The sequence below is a fragment of the Pygoscelis adeliae genome, unplaced genomic scaffold (genome assembly GCF_000699105.1).
Source record: "Pygoscelis adeliae isolate BGI_AS28 unplaced genomic scaffold, ASM69910v1 Scaffold202, whole genome shotgun sequence".
Lineage (NCBI taxonomy): Eukaryota > Metazoa > Chordata > Aves > Sphenisciformes > Spheniscidae > Pygoscelis > Pygoscelis adeliae.
In genome coordinates, this window is record NW_008824544.1 from 2,167,492 (window position 1) to 2,183,434 (window position 15,943).

Genomic DNA, 15,943 nt, shown 5'->3' on the forward strand with positions numbered 1-15,943 from the left:
AATGAGTTATAACAAACACGCTTGGAAAGAACCCTTCCTTGGCCAAAGCAACACAAAAGAACACTGCTTCCTGAAAAAGGAACATGATGATGTTTGGTTTCCTTTCAGTCTGAGAAACTTCAGCAGTAACAAGAATACCTAAGAGATATTTGAAAGCAGAACAGAGACAGACAGACTTCAAAAAGGTGAATATGGTAGTGGTGAAATTGCACCCCAACTACAAAATACCTGAGACTTGGTAAAGTCACTTTGTCTTTACAGGCTACAGAGTAAGGTAAACTAGCATAAAAGACTGAAGTTTCTTTTTCAAGTTAGTGAAAGGCAAAGAGAAAACAAAGATGCTACATTGCAGGACGTTTTTTCCTTGGTGGGTTGTGGGGAGGGGGTGGGGTGGTTTGGTTTTTTTTTTTGGAGACGGGGTAGAGCTTAGGTAGAGAAACACTAAGAATTGTTCCAAGGAACACTGCCAGCTACCCCATCTTGAAGATGCTAGAGATTAAAGCAGATGACATCGCCTCCTCTCTTGCACAGGCAACTAGAAGTCTGAAGAATGAGAGAAGAGTTGATTAAGAAAGGAGAAAAAAGAAAAGGAAGATGTTCCAGATGCTCAGACAGAAGAGGACCATGAAAGTTTAAGGAACCCTGACTCTCTCATCACCCATATACTCAGACTTCACTAGGATGCAATGCAATAGCTCAAACCAGACAATTTTTACTAGCAAACCTTGTTTTAATGCATTTTTCCATTTAGATATTTACAGCCACACCTTCCCGTCTCCTTTTATTTTCTGTTTTCCCTTACAGCCGTTAGTTGTCTCACCTCAGTCTTCTATTCAAACTGACTCAATGCTCTTGAAATAAATTAAAAAAAATAAGTCTTCGACAATTCAGTCACTTTTAAAGTCAATCTTTCAAGAGGCCCTGCTATCACATTCAGTTTCAACAGTTCCCAAATACATCTCTTCTTTCACTGGTCCTCTCTCTCACTGGAGAGCTACAGATACTCTCACATTATATTTCTAGGTATTTCTTCCTCATGACAGTATGTGGATCCTTTCTAAGTGGAAAGGCTTTTTTGTAGTACCTGAAGCAGCTTTGGGACTTAAAATAGAAAATTAAGAATTTGACAGTGACAGGAAATGAAGTGGTCAGAGCTTCCTTCTCTAAGGCAAATAACGATTCTAAGTATGCAATTCATGCAAAAAATTAGTTCCTTTCTTGCTTTTCACTTTGGTCCTCCTGAGTTCCAGTCTTTCATCATCACCACATTTTAGAACTGCATTACCTCTTTTTAAAAATTTACAAGTAGTAATGTATAACAATTACAGTTAGACTATTTGTAATAGTCTATCTGGGTGCAGATCAAATCATGCAGTAAGATCGCTGTAGAGACTGAAAGAAAAATTATTTTTTCTTTTTAAACACCTTTATATTTAACCAGAAATGCATGCAATACTGCAGTTTTCAGGGAGAAAGTATGAGAAGACCTTAAGGGCTTACTGAAGTTGTTCTCCTGCAACGATCAGTACCAATCTTCTACTTCAGTAACAACAGTTATTTGCCTTCCCCTCTCCCTACACACATACTTTCTGAGAAAACCCTGGATCCCTTATTGTTAACACCTTTTTTTAATTTTTACAAAACTATAACCTTACAGAGGGCTCACTCCTAGAAACTCCACTCTGCCTGAAAGCTTCAGTCTACCTTGTACAGTATCACCCAGACAGTGGAAATAACAGAAGTGCTTTTGTAATGCTAGTAGCTATTCCTCTGTGAGATGAGCATCTGTAACGAATTTTATCATGTAGGAGCCCTCACATTCAGATGGTACGAACGAATACTGTGAGCAATTTTTTGGCTGGATCCCCCCTCTCTGCACAACACTTAAGCATAATGTTAAACATCTTGTTGAATCAAAGCCTCACAGAGGAACATGTTCAGAATCTAGTCTCACAAGTCATCCAAGTTGAAAAAAAATATTTCTTAATGAATATTTTAGATCTTTTTTTAAATTCCTGCTCTTCTGATAGGAACTTTGCAGCTCTCTAAACAGTGTAGCAAAATTAACAGGGTTGACTTAATACTCACTTCTACAGATCATCTCTGCTGCTGACCAGCCTTACAAAAACTGGCGCTAGATATATATTAACATCAGACTCCTGCTCCCAGTACCCTTGATGGCTTCCACCCTGGCCGTTCCTTACTTAGCATCTTCGTTTCCATTCGCACAGCTTCATTTTTAACACTTTACCTTCTCTTAAAAACAACCTCAAAACTCACTTCTTTCAGCATGTTTTCCGTCACTATTTTCAGCTCCGGTGCTATCTGCTCCCTCTCTCTTCCCTGAGCATATTGAAAATAAGAAAATTAAGATTCACTCAAAGTTAACACAATAGAGAAACAAAATAAATTAGCTAAATTCCTGGTAAACAAACCTCTTCAATTAACTGCATCAACTTTCCTTTTACATGTCATATTTTAAACTTAACTGACTATAGACTCCAACCTTTAGGAAAAAAGTACAGAAACAGGCACTGCAATGCTGTGAAGGATGCTACACCAGGGCAGACCTGCTTTAACATCACGCACTTCGGAAAACTGCCTTGTCTCCCTCATATTTGGACAGGGGAGAAAAGACTGAAGAGAAGTGGCAGGAGATGCAGAAGTAGCAAAAGATATGCAATACCCACTGTCTGACTGGACTGTCTGCCCTATTTATCTTATCTTCCCCTCTATAATTTACTTATTCCCTCTGCCAATGAAATCCACACCCCCAGATTATCACAATAACTAAAGCTACTTTTTTTTCTTCATCTTGGACCTTACATTAAAACCTCATGCATCCTCCCTTTTTATACTAAAGGCGCATCTCAGCCTAGGAATACTCTTATTTTATGTTTGTAATAGTGTCATAATACAGTGGTTTCATTCTTTGATGGCTTTGCACAAAACTTTACTACTAACTTACCTCAAGTACAGATGCACAAAAATTCAGCACATATGAAGAGAAGTTAAAGCTGTGTTTTGCAGCTGAAGGACACCTAATTGTCTTAATGTCAAACCTAAGTGAATTTTACTTAAGAGAAAGGCTGAAAGAAATCTACCAGTTAACTAGATGGAAATACATCGCAGAACTTGAAGCAACATCTAAATTCAGATTTTTGTTAATTCTGTATATCTGGTGCTACCAATTAGGGGTGTTCAGAATTACACACCTCCCCAAAAAACCCCAATCATTGTGTTTCTCTATATGTTTCAAGTAAAGTAACACATGCTGCTAATTTATAGCCTAGTTTTCTAGAACAAGGATTTGGCAATCAGATCTATTTTAATTTCCATCACTAATTTATGAAGCTACTTGTCAGTATCAAAGAAATTTGGCAAAGGTATCAAATTTGCAAAGACACTACGTTTCTACATGTTTCACAAAAAATAAACTAATGAGCAAAGACAATCATGAAGCAATAGGTCTCCACTAAGAAAAAGCCTACACTGTGAGCCAAATGACATTACCTTCACACGGTAGAAAGTAAAAGGCTTTCTTTAAAGGCTGGCTGTTTAATGACAAAAAATAAACACCATTCTGACACATTTTAGATTAACCTTTCAGATGGGAGTGTGTTTAATGCTCAGTCAATAGGTAGTTTAAAAACAGAAACTAGTATTGATGGTTAATATTTTGTATTATGACAAAACATGCATCACCTTCCTTTTACAATCAAAAGCATGATCATCAATCCCTTCTGTGCTACTGTACATACTCAAACTTGCATTGCCTGCCAGTGAGCTTGAACTATACAGAGACTGCATCTTGTATTTCTGATCTCATCTCCTGTTATTCCTTCCTCACTTCTACAGGGTACCACTCTAGTTATTTGGCTTTGTATTTGGAATCATCTTCATCCTCCTATCAAGTCAAGAATCCCTTCAGAAAAAGACAAGAAGGAAATATCCACGTTCCTTTAGATGCTATTGACGAAGTATTTTTGGCCTATCTAGCAAGCTATGACCAATCCAGAATGAGCTGCTTTTTTTTCTTTTGATTCCAAGAGAACGTCTATGTGTACCTCCCTTATAGATAGCTGGAACCAAGCTCTTCACTGTTTTGTTTGAGATCTCTGAGGATAACAACTCACTAAAGTGAATGTCCTGCAATTAAGCTGGGTAAGATGTTAAGTTTTAATGAGCTGATGACTACTCAGAGAAGAATATAAATGGAAGGGAAAATTTATTCCAAAGAGGGTATGGCTTTTTCCAATCTGTCTGGGTAAAGAAAGGAAAAACCTAAGGAAACATTACACAGAATTATCCTGACAGTTTTCCTTTCAGAAGGAATCTGAAACAGTCTGACTGGGGAGCTAATTTCTTCAAATTTGTGAGGTGTCACAGACCAGCACAGTCCCAAGCTCAGCTAACTTTAGGCACACAAGAGTCATCCAATGTAAAGACCCATATGCCCTAACCCTTCCTACTGTCAGCTAAGGGAGACTGGCACTTTGAGTTCTTCAAATCACTCAACGCCCAAGCCCACAGATCCATGCATCAGCTTGGTTAGATGAACCTACGCTTTAAACACAGATACACAGTCTTTGCCAGGGCCTGAATTTCTTTGCTTTGATGTGAACTCCACGGCTTGACGTTTTGGCTTTAACTTCTTAGCTTTTAAAGCCCAACGCAGTTTCAAGCAAGAGGATGATTAGAATCTAAATTCACTAGATCAGATAGGATCTTCACTTCTAAGCCACAGAATCTCCAGCCAGTGGACTCTAGATGTGATTTTTTTTCCCACATTCTAGACATACAACAAGTTTCCTGCTTCAGCAATGAAAGAAAAGAATCTGCATTGGTCCTTGGAAATCCAAAGCAGAAAAGCCAATGTGTCTTACAAACTGGGCTCAAAGAAAACACCTCACTTGCTCCTCTACGATTTTGGCTCTTAACACCTGATGTTGCTTTTCCCACTATTCAGTACCACTGAAAGAAAAACTTGTAACTCATAAGAAAAATGCTTAAGAAACATTTTGCTGCTGTTTCCCCTAGTAAAACTGACACAGCTAGATTTTCACAGGTGCCATTTGCAGCCCTTTACGCATAATTAGAAGTTAGAATTCTTAAATCCTGCTATGTGAAGCCATAACATCAAAAGAAAAGTCTTTAATGATTAACAAGACAGAAAGGCAGAGCTGAATCTTAGATTTCATTATAAGTTAAAATCAGAAAATATTTTATTAGTACCCTAAGCACATTTGATGAGCAAATCATTTATGCACTGAAGTCTACATGCTTCTTTCTAGTCACTTTGCAGACAACTGCCTTCACATTTGATTATTTTTAAAAGCTATATGAAGGAATCAATAACTTTCACTACATAAACCTCCATGTAATACTTTTCACTTGTATCTTGTTACAAATGCATTTTTTACCACAATCCTAACAGTTTCTAGCTGCTAAAGTTTCATAAATAAATAAAAAGTTCTCCCTGAAGTCACTCTATCTACTGACTAAAAACCATCAAGCCGCCCCCCCCCCCCCCCCCCCCCCCCCCCCCCCCACCAAAATCAGGAAACAACAAAGAATTCCTAAAACCACTTTTTACCTTGCTCATCAAGAAGCTTTTTTGTAAGATCTTCTGCCTCATCTCCGCAGTCTAACTCCAGAGGATCATCATTAATATCCAGGTTCTCCAGCTCCAACTCCAAATCCTCACTCCCAGGTGCTTCCTTATTATCTTTGGCATCTTTTGAATCTATTTAAAAGTAGAAATATTAAACTACTAAATATACGCAGTCATGATTAGAATACAGGAAGACTCACCTTGCTAAACCTACATCTCTTTAGTGTCTTAGTCTCGTTAAAAGGAAACGGGGAAAAGAACATCTACTTCTTGAGACTATACTGTCTCATCTGTTACGTTTCAGTGGTGTGACATCCTTCATACAGCTTTACCCATATGCCTGAAATCTGCAAACGTTTACCTACATTGGAGTCTGTTAAGGACTGCCAACAGTTTTTAGTGCTTTGGTTTGCTCTGAACTATACCTGGTACATCTTCATTGGATGACATGTATACATTCAAACAGAACAAGATATTCAGAAATGCAGTAATCTAAGTCCAAAAGTGCTTAAAATGGATTGCCAGGCCATCACGTGGCAAATGCAAGCAAAAAAAACTTGCATATTGGGAAGGTCAGAGAGAAAAACAGTATCCTCCAAAACCCCAGTAAATGAATATCATAAACATTGTTCAAAAAGAGCCAGATTCAAAGGTACAAATTCTAATTTAGTGTTTGCACTGCATAGTCTTCATAGCTCAACTGGTAACAAAATTGACAAAGCAAGGTGAAGAGAAAGTATTTTATACAGACCAAGAAAAAAAAAAGCAAAAAGCAGAACAGGAGGAAAATACTGAAGAAATAAGGTGCTTTGCAGAAGGTCAAATAAACCCATATTTTCCTTGAACACAAATGATCTATGAACCACTAGATGAAGATTCAGAAAGGAATAGCCAATATTTTTCTTGGACAACACTGGTCCAGCACAGAGCGTTTTTCCAAGAGATTACTATCTACAACATTTTACTATTCTTTTAGGCCTCCTTCAAGCCTCATTTGCAGACTATGCTTCATAAAAAAAGATAAATTACAAGGCAAATAACCTTATTAAAATACTTAAATTTTTCAAACAAAACTGTGACAACTAAACAGTGTACGTATCATATGGAAATAGCAGACTCAAAGCAAGCAACACGTTTAGAATCACAGACTGATTTAGTCTGGAATGGATCTTGGTGAGGTCTCTAGTTCAACCTTCTGCTTGAAGTGGATGAGCACTGTATTCAGACCAGATTTCTCAGGGATTTTTTCCAGTTGCCTTGAAAAAAATCTCTTAAGGCAGAGATTCCAGTCTCCCTGGGCAAGCTGCTCCAACATCTAATTATACTTACAGGGAAATTTCGGAATTTAGAAATCAGAAAGAAGGCCATGAGCTACGGAGCTGAAATTCCATTAATACTCAACACTGACCTACTGCATGCGTATTAGAAAACCATGCAGCCTGTGTCTTTGTTGGCATTTCCTCAATGCCAGAACACTGCTCTTATCCAAACGTGCATCTTCTGTTACACTTTGAGCTGGTGATGGTGAATGTCATTTTTATCCCCTTATAACTAAAGTCTACCAATGCCTGGTTGTGAACCTAGGGCTGTGTCAGAAGTGAGGAACCATCCAGGCCTTTCAATCTACTGGAATTTTATATTGAAACAGATGGCTACCATTGAAAATTTAGTGGAAAAAACAGAATGAACGCTAACATCTTTCAAAGAAGGTAAACTTTTAGGTTTCCAACAGAAAAGTTAATCATTTACTGGCACTGGTTAATCTCCAATTATTTCAAATTTAAAATTCTATCAATACTAAAATGCATTTAATTTTTTTTTTCCTTAAATACCATACCCAGATATAATCCCTTTCCCACATAGTTTCTTCCCTAAAAATTCATCTAAACTGGTGTACTGTCCTGATCACCACAAATTATTTTGTTAGAGACTCATTACTTCCATCAAATTTACATATCTGTTGGACAAAATATGTTAAAAAAATACTCATCCAAGCATTCTACCTCTTGATTCATCTTTGCCGGAATCCTTGTTCTGGGAACATTTCTCATTATCTTTAAACAAAATTGCTGGCACAAAAGCCTTTAAGTCGATGAGATTCTCATAGAAGTTTCTAGCATCTTCGTCTTCCCAGATACCCCCCTCCAGGTCATATTCTCCAGGCTTTCCTGGTGTGAAAATATCAATACCAGGTCCATGTTCTACAAAAATAGTGAAACCATAAGAAAGTTATTCACACAAATTTTTCACCTTCTAAGGGGAGGCACCTTTAAAGATTAAAAAAATACTTTTAGAAACATGTTAACCTATTTATTACTACCACTGTTTTCACTTAAATGTTGGAACGTATAAAGTGCTTTTAACAACTCAATCTTAATAGTAGATATATCAATAAGCTATCTTAAAATTGTAGATTTGGCATTGATAGAAAACACAGTATCAGAGTGAAAGTCAAATCAAGTAAAATCAAGCAGCACACTGTGGTATTAGAAAGGAAAGCTATAACAGACTAAACACATTAGCATAAAAAATAATCGCTTTGAGCATGAATTGTACCTCATTGTATTTTAAGAACAGAAGTTTAAAAAGAATAATTTTAAATTTAGAGGTATTCAAGAAATACAGCTTCTTTTAAGCTCAAGATGACTTCAGACAAAAGGTACACTCATAATTTCAACAACATCTCTAAACCTAAAATGAGAGATTCATTGAGGCATTGAATAGCTCTGCCAGTTATATGCTGCACTTCTCCTCAGGAGGTCAGAGAGCCACCTAGTGACCTATCTGGCTTAACAATATGATCCTGCTCATAACATCACGACCCAAAATATACTTCAAATTCATTTTTTAACAATATCAGATTTTAAAATTCTAACATATACCGTTCTTTAAATAGCAAAAAATGCATTACATTAAATTGAAAGAATTAGGTTTAAAACAATTAGGTTTAAAACATTTTAAATTTTCCATTTATTCCTGTATTACCTGAAACAAATCTAAACAGATATTAGTTGTTACCGTAACTACACAGCATATACGATCGTTATGGTTAAATGTTAGGTTTAATTGCTTTAATAAAAAACTATGTATTATTCATTCTTTGATATCCTTAAGGAGGGAAACCTAAACCCAGTAGTCAATGGGAAGAACACATCAGAACACATCAGTAAGAGGGTTTGGTTAGCTTTCCCACCACATTCAAGCCAAGTCCAGCATCCTGTTTACTTGCTTTAGAAGACTGCCTACCCTCAGGTGTTGGTTTCTCTTGGGGAAGGTCAGGCATATTTTCATCCAAAAGATCAGCTAGAGATTGAGAATTTGCCAACAGCTTCTGATAGGACATTGCAAATTCCTCATATTGCTTGTGTCGATCTTCACTCAGCTCTCCTTTGGAGTGAAGAATGCGCCTACAAAAATCAAAGTTACAGTAAGATAACCTTTTTTCTTAAAGTATATTTGAGCTATCCTGTACCACTACCAATTTCTCTGAGCAAAGCTAACCTTCCCTCGAAGAGGGAACTGTCAGAATTCTAGTTGAGACTGCAATAGCAAAAGTTTGAGCAACGCTATTTTTTTTCCAAACAACCATACTGAATTACTCAATATCATTGAGGGTAGTACAGTCACAGCTCTAACTTCAATGTCCAAAGAGAAAGGCTAACTTATTTTTTTTGCCATGATTATCCTGTAACAGTCCTGCACAATGAAAAGACTTTTGTAGTAAATTAAAACATTCAACTTCCATGAAAGCTGGATAAAAGTTGCTTTGCATCTGTAACAATACATTTCCATGTTGTTCAATGATTAAATGGGCAATCATCGCCAGGAGGCTCAAAAAAGTTGTACATTAAGACCAGCCCATTAATTTTCCAACAAACCAAGTTATTTATAGGCTATTAGTCCAAAATTAAGAGCAGTTACATTTGTTTTTTCACTTCCTCTGTTTTCTTTTATGAAACTATCCATACTTATTTTAAATTCTCATTTTTAAAATTGAAATCCACTGTCAAAAGCAACTTGGATTTGAAGGAATGTTAATCATTGCTTACAAGCGCACAGTAAAGCAGTTTCAGGATTACATGCAGAGCAGTACAACTCAATTTTCTTACCACACTACAATTAAGACCATCTTGGATTTTAGACAAAAAAATATCAAGAACTTCCAGTAGTTTGAACGAAATATACAGAACAAGGTAATCTCCGCTAGTACAAAGCTTGCCACAGAAGACTGATGAAAGACTGTCATCGTTGATTTTGGGTTAACTAAGAATAAGCCGGTTGCTCGTTAGCAATGTTCTAGTTTGTCCTCAACGAGGGCTCCTGAGAAGTGCATTTTCACATCCATGGCATGATCCACTCTGCATGAATAGTTCTTGTATGGACAAGGCACAGTCAGTTCTTTACCAGTAAAGGACACTTTGGGCCAGCTGAGCTGTTTGGGGGCCTACCACAGCAAAGATACAAATGGGCTCAGATCAAACACAGACTTTCAAAGGGAAGCTGACAGAATGAGCTTGCCTAGCAAATTTCCAATTTGTTTTACAGTAGCTTGAATAATGCTACTAACATTGGACTAGCTAGTTGTAACCACTGACAATGCACCCTGCACTGAGATGAAAGCATCAGAAGAGGAAGTTTGAAATAAGGTGTGAATGCCATAATTTCTAAAGCAGGTTGCATCATTACATTATCATTAGGCTTTTATTAAGCAATAAGTATACAATCACATTCTTGCCAAAAGACCCAAACATTTTATAGCATAAAAATTCTAAACCAGTTTAAGCAATGTAAGTTGAGGGATAACAATCTTGGCTTTTTTCAGTTCCAGGTTAATTGTAAAACAAAAGTCATCTTTGTACACAACACATTCACAGGGTGAGCAACAAAATCCCTATCTGCTTAGAACCAAAACTTGACAGAGTTGTCTTGCCAGAGGGCAAGAAGCAAAAAGTTCTGTTTCTTGTCCCTCTCACAAAAACACACCTATATAACATGATTTACCTGCTCCTGCAAAGTAGAGCAAGAAAAATTAACAAATTAAATAACCACAGACAATTTCTAAAGCACAGTAGTTCAGTTTGGATTCAGGAAACATGTTAAGTGCCAATTCACAGCCTTTCCATGGAGACAGCTATCCATGAGGCACATATTTTAAGTTTAAAATACACCGGCAGTCTCAAACATGAGCACTGAAGCTCTGTGCTATTATTAAAAAGCAAACAAGCAAAGTGCTCTAACAACAGTACAAGAGTTTCAGTTCTCAGTTTCAGTTCCCAAAAGACAAGTGTTAACTAATTCAAGCAAGCTAAAGCATACTACACAAACTTTAAAAAGCACAGTTCATTTTTGAATTCAATTGGAAGTACAGCACACAGTACTTCTCTTACTTTATGTCTCTTCAGAATTTCATGAAGTGCCACAGCACAAGTTCAGCAGATCTTAAAAACATCCTTAATTTAGACAAAAGAAGTTTCTTCCATATCTAAAACTCTTTTTTGAAAACTAACACTAGAATTTGGGAATCAAGTTGTTTCCTTCCAATGACACAGCCTGCACAGATCTCGCTGTGCCCTTAGCTGTGTAACCAAATGACCACCAGGTTCTACTGTCACAGTGTAACTCCAGGTAGTTTTCCTAATTATCCACTTGCAGAAACCCTTGTGTCTAGTAATGCTTTAATTTTACCTTAACGATTCAGCAGGTAACACAGTATTAAAGCACTGTTAAGGTTAGCATATTAATTTTCAATTAAACTCAACCAATCTGTACAGCTTGAGTTATTTCACAGTCACTGTCCTGACACAGGTAAATACAAGAGGCATTTACCTGACAAAATATCATGACCTAAACATATGACACTGTTGATGCACAAGAGGGAACAGTTCACTCCCTGTTCACGTCACCAGTTCTGGAATAACAGTGGGAATAAAAGCGGTTGCTATCAGCAAAGTGGATCAGGTTTCAAATACACAGAGGACCGTTTTTTCCAATAGGATTATTCCTTTTTTAAAAAAAAACAAAAAACAAAAACCCCAAACAACAACAAAAAACAACAACACATCACCACAATCACTTTTCAGAAATCCACAGTTGAGGAAGATTTCTATACTATTCACAGACTTCTTACCAGGCAAGTTTCTATATTTGACCTCATGCCTTGCACGTCCATAGCATGCAAATGCCAAGCATCTCTCTTGTTACAGATACGTTGTAAGCAAATAAAATTAGGCAGGAAAGTTTTTTGATGTCTTGTATCTTTAACAAAACTTATTCCCCAACTTTTATTAAGCAGCTAAAATAAACATCTAAAAGTTCAGACAGAGATAAATAATAGAATTATCTTCATCCAGTGATAAACTATACTTCTTCACATTCCTTCCCCAAAACAAAAGCTTTGCGCCCAAGTTCATAGCGATAATTCAGATAAGGTGCATAAAGAGGTCTCTAGTCTGATCTACTCATAGCAGGCTCAATGATGAGATCAGACCAGGCCGCTCAGGGCTCTATCCAGCCACTTTTATCCAGTTGTGCAAGTAAACATTAAAGTATACTTCCCTCTCCCACATCACTTATGCTCTTTCTTCCTTATGGTTTCTTAACATTCTTCATATCTCTTGGAATTTTTTTTCACTTTATTGCCTATCATACAGACTTTTCGACACTCACTCATTGAAATCCCAGCCAGAACCAATGTGCCCAGAATCAATTCTAATTGTGAAAGCATAAAACTTTATACTCATTAACTTTAAAAAAATAACAACTAAGTCAATAACACACTTCAAAGTAATAAGGTACTTGTAGAAATAACGGTAGCTCAGAAGCCAGTTTATGGTCCTATGAAATACGCCACTGAGCTGACCAAGACCAGACAGGACTGCAGCACAATACCCATCAGCAAGTTTAAAGCCTTGGTTTGGGAACATCAAGTTTTACTGTATTCCGAGCATACATTTGGCTCTGGACTGATGTTCAGCCTTTTAGTTGAAACCTGTGCCTACACACAGTAACATGTTCATTTCTATCTGCTTGGAATGCTTCCAAAAGGATTTAAGAATGCCCATGTTTTAAGACCAGCAGTTGGGTTTAGGCTGGCTCCAATAATGACAATTCAGGACGCTTTAAAGAAAAGCAAACAATTATTAAACAATGTGGTCATGGTAGAAATTAAATTATTCAGATCTTAAAGGTGTGTATACTTATACCCTTCAATATTAGTATTTCATATAGACATTTAGGAGGATTTGAATCGAATTGCCTATGCCCTCCCACATTTTAATATATAAAATTTGCCCACATTAAAGTGTAAGGGGTACCTTGTTAGTCTAACCTAATTTTTCCTCCATACTTGTACACTAAAAAAAGTAAACAAGCCAAAGCCATTGTGGCATATGCTCCGTTAGATACGTGTGGGTGGAAAGGGAGAAATTAGATTATGCCAACTGGAAAAGGACGGTACCAGCTGGGAAAGAAGCATTACTCTCAAGCTGCTAAGGGAACACCACCAAACTTAAAGTTATAGAGAATTAAAGCTGAAGATCAACCTCCATTTTCTTCAAAGATATTCAAAGAGTCTATTTGGTTTTAGCTTTTTAAGTATTCAGAGCAAATTTAGAACTTTTTTTAGATATATTGCAGAATACGCTTATCTTCGACACACCACTAACAGACTTTGTTTACAAATACAGCAATAAATCTAGGCATTTCATAAACAAACTATTTTTTTCTCCATAAATATAAAGCAACATTCAAGTGTCACCTGTTTTGTCTTTCAATATTTTGTAGCTCCCTGTGGTCCCTTTTCAGGTGTTTGGTCAAAGACGTAAAGTATTCCTTCAACAAATTCTGGAAGGGCTGTTGCTTCTCTGGGCTAATTATCTCACTAGGAGGAAAGCTCAAGTTAAACTTCTCTGCAACAGTTTTTACTTTCCTTGGTACCAAACCAGCAATGTCATCTCCACAGTGCCGACAAAAGCTGATAACCACAGAAACATGAGTGTGGGATTCTCGATCAGCATTAATAATATTTTTAAGCTGCTCATAGATTAAAGACAGACCTTCCTTGTCAGTGAAAATCCCAACTATTGTCAATTCTGCAATGAAACGCAAATCAGTTCTTAACTTGGTAATGTTGGGAGTCTTCTCTTCTTTCCTCGCCTCAAAGTGTTTTTTCCAAGCCTGAAGTAGCGAAGGAGCAAAATCAGCATAGCGCTGGTGAAAGAGTGAACACAAGTGCACAGCGCAGTTCACATCTGATATTTTCAGTTTGGCTTCCACAATAGAAGCTACTGCTTCTGCAATGTATTTGCTTAAATTCAGGCTATTAAAGTCATGGGACAAGGAGTCCCTTTGTTGCTCTGTAATGGTTTTTAGCTTCTTAACAAAAGCCGTGTTCTTCTTCAAACTGGAATCTAGTCTGCTGAAGAAGTTTTCCTCAGGGCGATTGTCTGGTGCGTTCTGGTTTTTGCTGCGAAGCTCTTTTCTTGCCTGATGGCGCTCCCAAGCCTCCTGATGGAGCTGATGTGCTTCCTCTTTTTCTCTAAGAGAAATAGAAATCAGTCATTTCCGTTACAGAACCTTACTTTTAGGTTAACAGTTCAAAGGAAAAAAAAAAAGTCATAGTTGGAAACCCTCCAGTAGTTCTAAACACAATTTCCCCTTAATACTCCATTTTTAAATATTTAACAAGTTAATCCTAGAAAGCTAAAGCATCTGCTTCATAAACTACTGTTTAACTTTTTTTGCTGCAAAAGGCAAGTACTACTTGTTACAAAATGAAATTTCTCAAATATTTCTATGCAGAACATGTTAATCCCAACAGACTTAGAAAATATAAACATAAAACTCCATTTACTCCAGACGGAGATGAAGTTCTTACAGAAGAGGACAACAACCTTTCAACAGGTTACTCTATTACACAGTTATGGGAAATCTTTTATTCCCAGACTACTGAAATTACACAGAAAATTTTAAATAGGTGAAATACATCTGTCCCAGCTAGAATTCAGCTATGGTGTTGCCTCAGTCTTAGAAAGTGACATGTTTCAAACACAAGAATGTCTGGAATCTTGGCTTTATTGGTCTAAAGATGCTATCTTCAACACTGTAGTACCTTTTGATAACATACTAACAAACATAGTAGTATCACATACTAAACTGCCAGGTTACATTCTGTGTTTGCCATCCAGGTATCAACTGTCTATGATTGATTAAAAGACATTACAGCCATCCCTCACAGTAGATTTGCTCCCGTTACGGTCTGTGGACCTGTTAGAACCTGTATTCCCAATTTTATGACACTAACACTTCTCCATCTTAAAAGAAGCTGTGCTTCTTTATTCAATCATATTTGTGCATTACATGGTCATCACATGGAGAACACTATCAAAAACCCGTTATTAGAGACTAAAGTAACACAGGTTAGAGGTGAAAACTCAAACCTACACAGAAGTCATAAAGCATGGTCTGCTAGCCATGTAAAATTTATAGCACTACATACAACTTCTTATAAGTAACTCAAACAGTTCATCTTTTATAATTCTGCCCACAACCCCGATAGCAGGACTACAGCATTTGGCACAATTAAACCATTAAAAGACAACTTACTTCAGTTGAGCAGCTGCTTCTTCTTGTTTCTTTTTCTCTTCCTCCTCTTGTTTCTTTTTCTCTTCTTCTTCAAGCTTCTTTTTTTCTTCCTCTTCTTTCTTCTTTTGCTCTTCTTCTGCCTTTACTTTATCCTCTTCTTTTTTCTTCCGCTCCTTGTCTTCCTTTTTTCTTTTATCCTCTTCCAGTTTTTTCTTTTTATCTTCAGGAACCTTTAAAGTCTCCCTCTTCATGCCAACCTTGATGTCTTCTTTTGGCTTCTCCCTGGTGCTCACTGGTCGCCTTTCACTAAATTCTTTTTCTTTATTATTTAACGGAGATTCTTTTTCTTCCATATTTGCTGGCTTTTTGCGCTCAGCTGGCATTGTATTACCCAGGCAAGTCTGCAGAATCACAGGAAAATAAATATTTTTAACTTGTCGTTGATATATTAAAGTCACTTTCACAGCCCACCCATACTCACTTAGTTCTTAACTAAGTAAGATAACTCACAAATGCCTGACCCATCAGAATAAAATACAGGTTTAAGGTAAGTTCTCTCGAACTAAGGAATGGACCTAACAACAAGTAAAATCTAATTATTTTGTTATAGTGTTATACTGCAAAGTTGTCTTCAGCATGAATTGTGAAGTAAAACCATTTGAAGTTTCTGCAACTTGAGAAATACAAGATCTTGAAAGATAAACAGAAGTCCATCTGAAAAAAAATCCAAGACCAGTAAAAGCAAAG

The 15,943-nt window shown here is 36.9% G+C and overlaps 1 protein-coding gene across 1 annotated transcript in view; it reads right to left on the reverse strand.

Moving 5' to 3' along the window:
- The window catches only part of UPF2 (UPF2 regulator of nonsense transcripts homolog (yeast)), a 63,142-nt gene extending 47,547 nt beyond the window's left edge, over nt 1–15,595 (reverse strand). The window contains exons 1-5 of the mRNA XM_009321747.1: nt 15,218–15,595; nt 13,371–14,150; nt 8,861–9,021; nt 7,618–7,815; nt 5,597–5,746 (exon numbers count right to left, since the gene is read on the reverse strand). Coding sequence (XP_009320022.1) covers nt 5,597–5,746; nt 7,618–7,815; nt 8,861–9,021; nt 13,371–14,150; nt 15,218–15,579 — 1,651 coding nt within the window. The 5' untranslated portion in view covers nt 15,580–15,595. The remainder of the gene's footprint in view (nt 1–5,596; nt 5,747–7,617; nt 7,816–8,860; nt 9,022–13,370; nt 14,151–15,217) is intronic.
- Nucleotides 15,596–15,943: the final 348 nt, after the last annotated feature.